At 31.9% G+C, this 14,631-nt stretch overlaps 1 protein-coding gene across 2 annotated transcripts in view; it reads left to right on the top strand.

Moving 5' to 3' along the window:
* The window catches only part of LOC124542396, a 29,436-nt gene extending 26,627 nt beyond the window's left edge, over window positions 1-2,809 (top strand). Inside the window, exons 6-8 of one of the 2 annotated variants that reach the window (XM_047120357.1) lie at window positions 230-313; window positions 830-915; window positions 1,658-2,809. In XM_047120357.1, the coding sequence (XP_046976313.1) occupies window positions 230-313; window positions 830-915; window positions 1,658-1,784 (297 nt within the window). In that variant the 3' untranslated portion in view covers window positions 1,785-2,809. Of the gene's footprint in view, window positions 1-229; window positions 314-829; window positions 916-1,645 lie in introns of both variants that reach the window. The other variant, XM_047120354.1, reaches the window with a different exon arrangement.
* Window positions 2,810-14,631: the final 11,822 nt, after the last annotated feature.

The raw sequence follows: 14,631 nt of genomic DNA, 5'->3' as shown, positions 1-14,631 counted from the left end.
CGCCATTGTCTTTTTCCGAAAATAAATTATCTTTGGACCATCATCGTCATCATCTTCGCATGTTTAAGTATTCTCTGGGAGATAAACCTTCGCATATCGTACATAAATCGATTTCACCATTGCATGATAAAATTATTAGCACGACTTGCATATAATATTAAATAAAGTTAGAGTATTGCTTCATTAAATTAAATTTTTAATATATTCTATAAAATAAAATTATTTCCAGCAATGTGTACCAGATATCAAGCGGGACGTAGCTCCATTATCTCAAGAACTTATTAAGCCGATGTTCTTCTTCCGCTGTTATAAGGTATGTTTTAAAATATTTTAATTGTATATCTGTTCCTTTAATATGGACTTAAATAAGACCAATTCACTCAACCCTCTTAGACAGCTGATCGTATCGAAGCTAACTAACTAAACAAGATACATTATCGAACACAAGTATATGCGCCTTGGAAAACTTTATAAAGGTACCCAACATAGCCCAAGAGGAACCTGTCTTTATTAACGATTCCTATCCAGTAAAACAATTGCGATCGTGGTCTTCACCACGAATCCCCTCGTTTCTTGTCAGAGTTCTCCTTGGATTACTCCTCGCTAGTACGTACAGCGCTAGGCCATTCCGGCTGACTTCCTGCTTAGGCACCTTACTCTATTCCATATCTTCCATACTCTGATAGATAATTAATGATAATCCCACACAATCGAATACAGTTCAAACCTAGAACTGCGGCATTGTGAGCTAAATCTAGACCGAGAAGGTAGTCTATGTGCGACAAATTCATGAAAAAATCATAATATAGATGTAATATAATTTTACCAGCACAAGAAGCTAGAGGCTTGCATCATGAAAGACATCCGAGAACGTTTTACAACCGAAGACGAATTGGACACAGACGGCGACTTTAGGTGAGTATTCTTCATTTAAAAGAGCTTAAGTTACTTCTTTGAGTTTTAAATTAATTCTAGCAATGAACTTATCATTGAGTTAAATATTTCTATTGATTTACTCAATTAAAAATATCAGAGTTAAATTTTTGTTGATTAATTATTAAGAAACCTAAGATAAAGTAAAGTCAAAGTAAAGTAGCAGCCTGTTAATTTCCCACTGCTGGGATAAAGCCTCCTCTTTCATTAAGGAGAGGGTTCAGAAAATATTCCACCACGCTGTTCCATCTAATGAGGGTTGGTGGAATGCACATGTGGCAGAATTTCGATGAAATTGAACACATGCAGGTTTCCTCACGATGTTTTCCTTCACCGCCGAGCACGAGATGAATTATAAACACAAATTAAGCACATATATATAGTGGTGCTTGTCTGGGTTTGAACCCGCAATCATCGGTTAAAATGCACACGTTCTAACCACTGGGCCATCTCAGCTCTTACAATAGTCTAAGACAATAATAACTTGAAATAGCATATTGATAAAAGATTGTAAGTGACGAGTTAAAAAGTTACTTCGATAGGAAATTCCTAGTTTTGCATCAGGTATTGCAATCGATATTATATTTTATTGAATTAAAAAAAAACCCTACTTTTCTATATGTAATCTAGTTTCTTTAAATGAAAGGTATCCGTATCCATGTTTACATCTTCTCATCAATGCAAACAATTGTATTTTATAATAAACCCACAGGTCTTTACCTAGGTCAGCAAGGTCGATCCGCGAGGAGCCTCTGAACGACCCAAGGCTCGAAGCGCTTGATGAAATGGCTGTATACCTGTACGACTACCTCAGCGGCGGAAACGGCCTCGACTATGACTTATATCTGTAATGTGCAAAAGTTATTGTATAGATTGAAATCTTAATTTCGCGATTTTGTATGAATAGGCTTTCAGATTTTCAAATTTCAATTCGTACATACATTATTTTAAAAAATTATACGCTTTTTTTGAAATTGGAACATATTATAGTTCAGCCGTTGAGAGGTTGACTTAACATCTGTCCATTCATCGCATTTTGATTTACCAAAATATTATTCTCTTATTTATAAAATTTATGACAAATTGTCATTTTAATTATGTTTGTTAATAGGACAACTAATATTGCTATCGTAAATTCACTTCTTTAAACCTACGATATAGAATACTCTTATAGTCGATCTTTAGTTAAACATTAAAGTTTTGATGCTGAATTAACGTGAGTTTAGAATTACCTCTCGAATTAAAGAGTTAATAATGAACCAACACTACTTATAGGATAGGATATTCAGTTTTATTTAATAGAGTAAAGACTCTTTGCTGCATTTTGTAAGATTTTTTTTTTTTTATTTCGAGTCAGTTTATCTGATTACATTGCCAATATCACATGCTCAAATAGATAATAAATATGACTTGCCATTGAACGCATTTTTTTAACAATAAGATAATAATAAATATTTTATATAATCGGCCTTTGATTGTAGAGTAGAAAGATATTTGACTCTTTCTTTCATCGACAATTCGGTATACGAAAGAAGAAGATAAGCATAGTGTCACAATACAGCTGATATTTAACGTTTATTATTAATGGGAAATTTTTGGTAAAGGATTCTAAGTGTTTGCTACTATTATGTTTCTCTATAATTTCAACAGTATGTCGGGATGTTTAGAAATGTATATAATACGTAGCAAACGACGGTTCTTGTCAATCAAGCTGACGTGACGTCATATAGCTTTTTCGGCAATAACATATATCTTATAGTTTATTTTAAGTTCCTTTGAGATTATTAAGATTGCATTTAATAGTTATTATGTGTTTAGTTATAAGATTATCTTAAGCTTTGTAATCTTTTGAGGATTATAATTATATAATAAATTATTTTTATTTTGTTTTATTTAAACTCAATAATAATAAAACCTTAATAATATACTATATCTATTGATACGATTTAAAGAAAGAGAAGTCTTTCTTTACTCAGTATTACACAAAATAAAAAACTCACGGCTAGATTTTTCAATGACACTGGATTGAATAAAAAAAAACTATAATATGTTACTAGTTACGTTATCATAAATGTCAAATAACACGTTTAACAAATTTTGCACATGAATATTACAGATAAAATCGACGTCGCTTTTATATGAACCCCAATCATAAACCATTTAGCACATTCTAAGAAGTATATTTACGAAAACTTACAAAGAAATCATAGTATAAATATTTTATTGAACACGTCGCGTGCTCGAGGGCGCAAAGGGCATCAAAGGTGAATGTCCATCACGACACTCCCGTACAATTACCCTGTCAATACCTCACCTTATTCGTTGCAATAAAAAAAAAACCATAATTCGAGACATTTGTATGTATTCGCGCAATCATAATCGTAACATCAATCAAACATGTATTTTAAATTCAATAACAGCACTTATTATTAAAGTTATTCATTTCGGAATATTTGTCATGTGTTTTTTTTTTTTTGTTCGGTGGAGCTCGATGTTTCGACATTATCTACGAATGTCTTGTTCACGAGACTGATCTTATATAATAACAGCACTGTTCTGTATCATGATTATCTCACTAGTAAATTGCTGATTAAGGATTTACTTTGCTCTGTATTTTGATTCGAGTCTAATTTTTTTTTTTATTTCAATTGTTAAATTTGAAAGAATCGTTAAAGAGCGTTTGTGTGAAAGATATTAGAAAACGCATGACTTCTTAATTAATAGCACACCTTGAGAACGAGATGATCGTCGATTGATGGTTTCTTACACTGTCCATGGCACCACGTACCTCGTAATCAAATGTTACGGAAATGTATTAAACAACACGTTTTTCATGTATAATTCGTATACTACACTTTTTTAATGTTTAGTAGTGCATTCTACTTTTAAATTCATTAAATAAATTATCGAAATCGATTCATTATTCGATGTTTAGCCTTGAAAGTATGACAGACTAACAGACAATTACATCGGCACAAAACATTATTATTGATAATATTATAAAAGGTCACGAATTGATGTCTACACGACATGGCATAAAAAAAAACCGCTGAGTTTCTTTCGCCGGTTCTTCTCAGATCCGAATTGCTTCTTTCCATCTCGGTGGTAGAATTTTGATTATAAATAAGCAATTCTAACGCTTCTGTATTGAACAATGATTTTCGGCTTTGATTTTGATAACTATTTTTAAGTAAATAAAAAAAGGTAAATTTAAGTGACTGTACTGTATTTGTGTACATTCTTTTTCTGCACACATTAAAAATATTTAACCAACTTATCACATACAGCCAATTTGAAATACTCTGTGTTGTTCCGATTTGAAGTGTGATCACGAACCCAATGTTAATTTAGGGAAATAACATCTTAATACCCTAAGTTGGTGGTACCTTGAAAGTTTATAATATGTCTTACAGTGTCCGTGTCACCACTTACCATTAGGTGGCTTATTTTCTAGAAAAACATTTGATGGAGATATATTAAGCAACATTCTTTGCATTTCTAATATGTATACGTAACTTTCTTAATGTTTAGTGGTACTTTATAACTTTACTTCATTAAAAAACCATCGAAATCGATGCAATTTTTAGCCTCGAAGGCTCGGGGCCGCACTAATTTTTTCGTCTCACCTGGTATATCAGAGCATCACTAAATCTGTACTCTTTTAAACAAACTACTAGCTACTACGCTAGACTTGACTAGACCGACTAGAGGATAAAAGAAACAAAGTGCCTGTGCCCGATTGAGGGTTAATGCTTAATCGGGCACAAGGAACTATTTTCCAACTCTCCTCTATATTTAGCTAAATTCCCCAATATTGAAATTGGTTACCTTTTGGTTGTATTATTTACACAAAAATAATCTTATATAAATATAAAATTATTTTACTAGTTAGTTAGGTACTATATAGCTTTCAAATTTCAAATGTCAAAGTATACTTAAGCTATGAAAAACTGATTTTTTTTTTGTTCCTGCCCGATTAAGGGTTAACTTACAGACACAGCAACATTTATCGGCAAAATATATACCAAAAATATATTTTTTAAATAAACGAACTTTTAAAGCTCGCTTATTTATTTTATCTATTTACATTGTACATCAAAACCGAACATAAAAATGTAGTTACGATCCTCACCACAGGATATGACATTTGTGTACTTCTTTCGACATCGCAAAAAAATTTTCGTGAAATCCAAAACCCTTTTGTGATCCATCGGCTATTTCGGAGAAAGAGCGGTATTTTTTCAACCGATCTCATAATATAAAAAACCCTACATTATATTTGTTTGTTCACTGAGATCCTACAAAACTTTCACCGGTTCTTTTATAGAGCATATATTTTTGTCTCTGCGAAAAAATTTCTACCTGTGTTATTGAAAGAGGTGCTGGGAATGTGAACCAATTTTGAAGGATTACATTTTGCGACATTATATACTATTTACTTTCTTCTATTTTTTTTCTTTTTACGATGCAAATAAATTATAATGTACCGTTTGTTTTAATAGCCTCAAGTCCCTCCAGAACTCTCGCTTTTATTTTTTAATTACTGGAAACTACGGAACAGTTTAAATTGATCTCATCGGAAACATAAATTTAAAATGAGAGCCAAGTTCAATATTATATATGTAACTTGGTTGTTGATTGCAACGAAAAAAATTCAATTCCTGAAATTTATTTATAGCTACATTAAATATTATTTATTCTATATAATGTCCTTGGTTCGTTACTTATAACATCAATGTAAAATAAATTAATATTGTAAGAGACATAATACGCTATCCTTCTTACAGATGCAAATAGCATGCACATATTGCTTACCTATATTTTCATGTTATTTGAGGCTGAAAATACAGCAAATTAAAACTAAAGTAACAGTTTTGGCCAAATACCTTCTTTCCAGGGACCAACAATGAGACGTTTGGTAATACGCTGATCCAACCCGGGATAGGTGGATACATGTGCAATAACAAAAAAAAACTATTTTCTTGTCCTTGTTATTTTAAACAAGCAATAATATAACCTAAGTATTGTGTATATCTTGATACTCGACTCATACAATTGTTGACATTAAGAAGGCAAAGAATTTACGCTCCAATATTTTAAAACTAGTGGTCGCCCGCGGCTTCGTTTTATATTTGGGTTTTGGTTGTCAAGTGTTAGACAAAAAAGTAGCCTATGTGCTTTCTTGGGATTTAAATTTGCTTCATACCAAATTTCATCAAATCGGTTCAGCGGTTTAGCAGTGAAAGAGCAACAGACAGACAAATTTACTTTCGCATTTTTAATAAACTCAACTAAAACTCAAACTCAAATAACTTTATTCAATATAGAAGCATTACACTTTCTTATTGATGGTTAAGAAAATACCCTGACCTGAGAAGAACCGGCGAAAGAAACTCAGCGGTTATTTTTTTTGTTTGTCCCATATATTATATAAATAAACAATTTAATATGAGATGAAATAGCCAGAAGGCGATTGTTTCATTCCCAAAGTGTGCTAACGATCATAAACTCATTAATTGTATAATAACTTTTTGCACATAAGTGTTATAATATTAGTATAAATTTACAATCGACCAGAATATGTTATGTAATTTTCAAATGTCATTGTTAGTGATCATTCATCGTTCGATATGTGATATCAAAGAGTTATACAAATGATAGATTCGTCACACACATGGTGCAGATGCGTTCGCAAATAAACACTCATTGTAATGTTTGTTAATGTACTGCGAGGCACTCAACCCATTGGGATACACCTTTCGCTTGTAATAGGGTAAAGGGACCATATATTGACACCATTATTAAAACTACTTTTATCATTATTAATAACATCATCACTACATAGTATAAAACAAAGACGCTTTCCACAGTCTGGCCCTATGTATGCTTAGATCTTAAAAATTACGCAACGGATTTTGATTCGGTTCTTTTTAATGGATAGAGTTAGCAGGAAAGTTTTGTATATAAATACATGGACAATGAAGCAAAGAAACGCTGACAATTTAAGAAGTTTCCAATGTGATGTCGTAAATTAACAAATTCTGTATTAGATTTAGTTAATGTATTAAAAAATAATTATGTCACTACAAAACACACTTGTATGTGAGTGTGAGTGTTATTTCTGTTTACATATTTGTATTTATTGAAACAATTTATATATATTAGAAATAATTAATCCTCCATAAAAGCTCTGTTTTATTGTCATTATTCAATATAGTAAAATTATCTTAATTACTAATGATAATTTTTTTTTTTTATCACTGGATAAAGTTTTTTTAAAGCCTCAATATTTAAATATATCTTAAAAATTATAAACTAATCGAAAATCAGTAATATCCTTATAAAAATATAAAACTAAAAATCAGTTATAGTAACATTTACCCTACACAAAATATGTAGGACACCTTTTCTCACAAAATCCTCGAAGAGAAAGATCCTTGTCAAATAATCGCCTGCGCAAGTGTTGTGTATACAACAATAGCGCAAAAACCGGAGCTTAAAGGATTGGCAGAGATAAATGTAAAATTTTATGGAAGTTGCGATCGCAAGGTGCTTTATGACAATCACAATTCATCATAAAGAGTTCATTATCAAAAAAAATATAAGCGAAAAAAAATGTCCATCAAGATGTTTCAGAAAATAAGCATGTCTTGTGACAAGGTGACCAGATGGCGGATACAAGGTACTTAATACTTTATTGGGTACAGATATAGGATGAGTGAGCCAGTGTGACTACAGGCACAAAAGACATTAACATAGATCCCTTGTTTTAAAGTGTCGAGAGTTACACTGTTACCTCGTTTCCATTAATTTACTGGCATTAGGCTTACTTACCTTTGCCCATGTGTCAATATTTTTAAATAAAAAAAAACATCGGCCAAAAGCGTGTTCAGAATCGTGCTCATTGAGCAAAAGATCACATGATTTATACCGAATTTAATTTCATAATTCATCTCGTACTCAAATATAAAAGAAAACTACGTAAAGATACATTCACATATCACATAACATTTTGCATTCTGTGTAACCATAATCTACGAACCATAGGAACATTGTTTTTAAAAACGCTTGAAATAAAAATTCTCCAAGGAGAATAATTCTTATATGAGATACTTACACATGTAGCATTCATGTATGAATAAAATAATAATACTGTTTTATGTACCCCAATAAACATATATGTACATAAATAACATTCCTATACCTGAAACAGCGATCTCTTCCAGATCTTAAGGTGGAGTAAAGAATTAGAACTATGAAGTGTAAAGATGTAAAGTAACAACCTGTAAATTACCCACGGCTGGGCTAAGGCCTCCTCTTTCATTAAGGAGAGGGTTTGGAACATATTTCACGCTGTTCCAATGCGGGTTGGTGGAATGCACATGTGACAGAATTTCGAAGAAAATAAAACATATGCTGGTTTCCTCACGATGTTTTCCTTCACTGCCGAGCACGAAATGAATTATAAACACAAATTAAGCACATATTTATAGGTAGTGGTGCTTGCCTGGGCTTGAACCCGAAATCATTGGTTAAGATACACGCGTTCTAACCACTGGGCCATCTCAGGTCTCTCCAAGATGTACATAGCATAGATAAACATTATAATATATAAATCCATAATAACAATCTTAAGATTAATGAATGTTCAGTCCAATCATACTCATAGACATATGTATATGTATAAAATTGGATGTAATTTATCTATCAAATTCAATTAAATTCTCGCGAAATGTACAACATTTATCCTCTAATATTTTTAAAGGAAAAAGAGTAATACAATTTAGTTACCTTGTAAATACACTAGTTACCTGTCCTGGCTTGGCACGGGTAAATTGCCGATTATAAATATACTACAAAAGACGACGACATCTCTTAAGAAACCTCTAAAATAATCAAGGTTTATCTATTATATTGTGCATGCATACGTATAAACTACTCTTGAAACAGAGTCTTCAGTAAATTACTGTATTTTTTAAATGTTGATAAAGAGTAACTACTGAGTTTCTTGCCGGTTCTTCTTGGTAGAATCTACTTTCCGAAACGGTGGTAGCTTCACTTAATTGTTAAATGACAATTCAAAAGCTTACTTGAATAAAGTTTATTTTGATTTTGATTTTGAATGCATTAAATAACCCGCACCTCGTAAAAGAGATTTGAAACGTCAAGTTTCAGTGTTGAATTAAATTTGAATCTACCACAGATTTGGAAAGTATATAATCATTTCCAGAATTTTATTTTTTCTATACTCTGTGTATAGAACAATTTCTTTTTTATATATTCCGCCTAAAAGTAAACAAATACTAAGTCCACGCTTTTTTATCTGTAATATAGTCTTGTATTAAGTACATAATATGCATTATTAATCAATGCTTTTTGGTATGAGTTTTTTTTTTTTAAATAAGATTATATTTCTTGTATTAAACACGGTATCATAAATAATAGGCTTAATATAGCTAATAATTTCCTCGAATTCTTTATTTACTGTACAATACATTTAATAAATTAAAATGAACTTTATGTTTTAAAGTATACAGTATGTTTTCGTTTGTACATTATATATGGATGTCAAGTACAGGATGAACGACTAAAGTGTGAACCGTATCTAAGATGTAGCTCTTGAAAGTGTGAAATCCTGTTCATTGCGACAAAAAGTTTTAAAGCTATCGTTGCAGATAGAGTTAGACTTAGGGTATTTTTAAAATTGCCAGTATTACAAATAACTATTGTAAAGTTTTCTTGGTATATTACGTATTATAAAACAGAGTATTTAATTAAATCTTTAGTATAAAGATTTTGATTTTAATTCGTTACAGATTATCGTAAACTCCTTTTTAAGCCAGACAGGTTTCGGCAAATATTTCCATTTAAAAATTTTAAGCAAGCAACTACATATATCGTTGTTGAAAAAAACGCAAAAAAATAATAAGTTAATATTATTTCTGTATACTGAACTATATCAACTTAAACAAACTTAAATAAGAAGTAACGACCTAAGGAAAAAATTAGTATTGTATCTTTTCAAATGTTATAATTTTAAATTAAACTACAGCACCCACGTGCGGCTAACCGCAGATGCTAGACCTAATGAGCTGGGTCCCATGGGACTCGAACTCTGAACTGCGAGGTATTTCCGCAAGATCGCCACTAATCATTAGGGTATCCGAATGTCATTTACAATTGTCAAAACAGATAAGTCCTGATGTGACATTTTTTTCTCTGTATTCTGTATTTTTTTTTTATAATTAAGTTTAATCATAAGTAACACACACTCAAATCAAATCAAAATCCACTTTACTGTACTTTGTTGTGAGATGGCCCAGTGGTTAGAAGGCGTGCAACTTAAACGATGATTGCGGGTTCAACCCCGGGCAAGCACCACTATATATGTATATGTGCTTAATTTGTGTTTATAATTATTTTTAGAATTTAGTAGATGGTGCAAAGCCTGAGATACTGAGAAATTATTATGGACAATATTAAAATGTGTATCTAATGTTCTTACATTGTCAAAAATGATGAAATATTGAAAGAAAGACATTTTAAATTGAATTAAATATACATGTACAGCGTACAGGTGATGAATCCTCCAAAAAAATACAAAAGTATTTACTTATTACTTTATATATATTGGAATAAATCTACAAAATTAACCGTTAAATACTACAAGTGGTTTCTAGAGAGAGGAAATTACGATGGAAATAATGTATAATATAAAAAAAAGGTATAATTAAAGTATTTATTAAATAAAAATGATTTTGTTCACGAGAGCTTACCGATAGCGGAGAAAAATGTTTTCGGTCTCGCCCTAAGTATCTATAGGCTTTGCCCGATAGATACGAATATTCGCGTTATCACGATGTGGCCTTGCCATCACTGCCATCAAATGCGACGGTAATATGACACGAACGTAGAAAGATTACTCACAGGATCAACCGCTTGACAAGCTGTCCAAGGCATCAGAGGATTTCTTATAGTTAATATTGGCAGATATTTTTTTTATTGACTCTAAATAGGTTCGAGCCTAAGAATCTACAGCCTAATGAGCAATCAAGTCAATAATTTTTTTTTTGCTACATAAAAACTTTTTTAAAAAACTCAAGATAAGTGGTCACATAAAAAATATATAAATATTAAACATAACGGTTTTCGAAAATCACACGTATATCACTGGTTAATGGTTTAATATGGTTGCTATCTCGAGTTCCGGATCGCTTCCCCCGGGTCAGATAAGTCAGGAATCGGAAGCACTTGGCGTATTCCCAAAACTATCATAACATAGAGATACAAGTTTGTAGAAAATTTCTTGCGATGTTTTACGATGGAACGAAATTAATGACATTTTTAGCCATTTTTTTTGTATCGGGAACATAAATTGGCGACACTATATAGCTAATATATGTTACTAATATGTGATGTATTAATCTATACTAACATTATAAATGTGAAAGTAATTATGTCTGCCTGTCGCTCAAACCAATTAAACCAATTAACCTATTGAAATAAAACTAGTTTTAACGGATTTAAATCGCGTATATTACAACTACCGCCAACGATTTCTTAATTAAATAATATTTCTTTTGTACTTCAAATAGACAAACGTCACCTCAGTCTACCCGTGACCACGAACGCTGTAAATTGCTCGAAACGTCGGGATGATAAAAATAATTAATATACGCGATTTAAATCCGTTAAAACTAGTTTTATTTCAATGTGTAATAATCGCGAAAATCTAAGACACCAATTAACCCAATTTTGTGTGTTGCGAACTTGAAATCTAAGAAAGGACATATTCTACTTTTTTAGCCTAACAGATGATAACTAACCCCTAAAACACGAGCGCAGCGGGTGACAGCTAGTTTAAAACGCAATGTCATAAATAATCAATCGAGTATAAGTGTATTTAACCTAGAACACTTCCTATACACAATAATTTATTATGTAAACTTATTGTTCGAAAACACAACTATAATTAAATAAAAATAAAAAAACACAACTGAAAACGGTATTTGTATGATAATATTTGCTAATTATGCTTAAGACATACGGATCTAATAATTTACCTCAGTGCTTAAACTTGCTGTATAAAAAGAAGATACATAAAAAAACGTCAAAGAACTTTGTAAACCGATATCTGCCGGTTCAGTGTCTGAAATGTAGCGACAAAAAGGTCCTATCGACGCCTCCTACTCGTACAGAAACGCCAAAAAGAACATTTTCGATGATTTATGGAGCAAATTAACGAGAATATATCCTCATTCCTGAACATCATTTCCTGCTAGAGCGAACTCGCAACCGAGCTGAAAAAACGCAGAGCAGAAATGCGAAAACCTTAAAATATTTCGGGTTTAACGGAATAAAAAGCCACGGATAGTTAAAATTCATCATTAAAAATTATTCGTTACTTGCGTTATAATTTAGTAACGTTATTTTTTTATAACGTTATAGTGGACTGAATCTTTTATTAAAACAAATGCTTGCATAGATCGATGTTATTTTTAAGAGTAAAAAGATCTTTTAATCACTTGGAACAACCGTCTAAATTAATCAATGACAAAGATTTGTTACGTTTAAAATTAAATTATCATGGTACAAGATAAAAATGAATTATTTCAAAGAGAATTGAAAAAATAAATGATTCATTTTAACTCGACGCGAAGGATCGTTGCAACTGACATCCGCATACCGTTCGGCTCGTGTTACAATATTTTTTATCTGTGAAAAAAGTTAAATAAAAAGTTTGCTACCATGCGGCAAAACAAGTGCAGCTTAACTACCGCCTTGAAGATTTTAGATCAAAGATTCAGTATAACTTAACTTACAGAAGTGCCTTTTTTATTACAAAGGAAATTGATTGCCTACAAATATCTACTAATATTATGAATCCCTAAATGTAAAAGTAAAAGTAAAGTAACAGTCTGTAAATTATCCACTGCTGGGCTAAGGCCTCCTCTCCCATTAAGGAGAGAGGGTTTGAAACAAATTCCACCACGCTGTTCCAATGCGGGTCGGTGGAATGATCATGTGGCAGAATTTCAATTAAATTAGACACATGCAGGTTTCCTCGCGATGTTTTCCTTTACCGCTGAGCACGAGATGAATTATAAACACAAATTAAGCACTTATATATAGTGGTGCTTGCCTGAGTTTGAACCCGAAATCATTGATTAAGATGCACGCGTTCTAACCACTGGGCCATCTCGGCTCCCTGCTTAAATATATACTAATATTATGAATATGAAAGTACTTTTTCACAAAAGCAGTTTATTAAGAATGGATACTTGTTGATACTTTTCTGTATCTGATCACAATTATTTAATATATTTATCTAGAAGCTCTAGTTCCAATGTGTGAGTGCATCTTACGTCGTGACAATGACGTTGTAAGAAGTACCTATAATAACATACTGATAACGTTGCCAATATTGGCAACTTATCGGCTTCTATTTTGTCTAAAATTGCATTAACTCACTCACCCAACTTTTGAGCTGAAACTGAGTTAACAAGACAAAATAATAATCGATGTCCCTGTGCTTATTGGCCCCTGTGGAATTAGTTGTGATGGTGTTAAGAGATCTGATGGACTGGTTCCCTGGAAACAAGGACAGTATATTTTTTGGAATGCTACATGAATTAACACACTGGCCCAATCTTAAATCGTACAAAAATCTCTTACTGCCCTTTTCAATTCCTTTTTAATACAGATGAGTCGTAATAGCATTTCAACGAGGAAGTCACAATAACATCTGTACAACCGAAATTTGTATTTTTTATTTATATATACATATAGCTTAATGTGAATAATTCCGCCGTTTCATTACTTTTTAACTACGATTATATTTAGTACGTCTATTTTTGTGTTAATCTTTGGTCAAACTCGCGTCATTCATTAGATGGGTCGTTCGTCTTCATTGCATGTGACGGAGATAGTTTAGTGTTTAAATTAATGTACGGATCGACTTTTAAAAGCTATAACTGGATTATTTATGATGAAATAATACGGAGGTAAAAAGTTGCTTCAAAATTCATAACGGCGTTATGACAACAAAGCCAAAGGGGATTATATTATTATGTACATATATAATTATGTTCATTTTAATGCTCTATAGATAGCGTTATGAATATATTTCATAGCTATGTAAATGTCCAGAAAATATAAGAAAAAAGATGTAGGTGGATTTGCAAATGGGATAACCGGTGGTAAGTGGTCACCACTGTCATTAAACATTGGAGTCGTATGAAATTTGAATAAATTCTTCTATAATCAATGTGACGAGTTGCTTTGTGCTTATAATTACACTGGCTCATTTTTTAAACCGAAAGATAACAATGCTAAGAATTCATTTAATCTTGGCGGTTCTAACGCCAACACAAATTCAGAAGTATTAATTTGCCAAACTATAGCCGTATATATTATAGGGTAAAGTTTAAATATAGTTATACATTTTGTCCAATGCCGGACTAAGACCTCCTTTCTTTAAGATGATGGAGCTAACGTGATGGGCATTGTTCCCCTGCAGCCAGTTACACCCGTGGCACATTTTTCGTCTAACCCAAATAGGTATCCTAACCATGTTTTACTATAGCGATCGCCACACAATAAATATGAACACAACATAAGGACATGAAAAGTGAAAAGATGTGTAGGATATATAAGCTGAACTATGTCAAACATATAAAATAAAATCTATGATTAGTT

Source organism: Vanessa cardui, chromosome 2 (genome assembly GCF_905220365.1).
Source record: "Vanessa cardui chromosome 2, ilVanCard2.1, whole genome shotgun sequence".
Lineage (NCBI taxonomy): Eukaryota > Metazoa > Arthropoda > Insecta > Lepidoptera > Nymphalidae > Vanessa > Vanessa cardui.
This window is presented reverse-complemented; position numbering and strand designations above follow the sequence as displayed.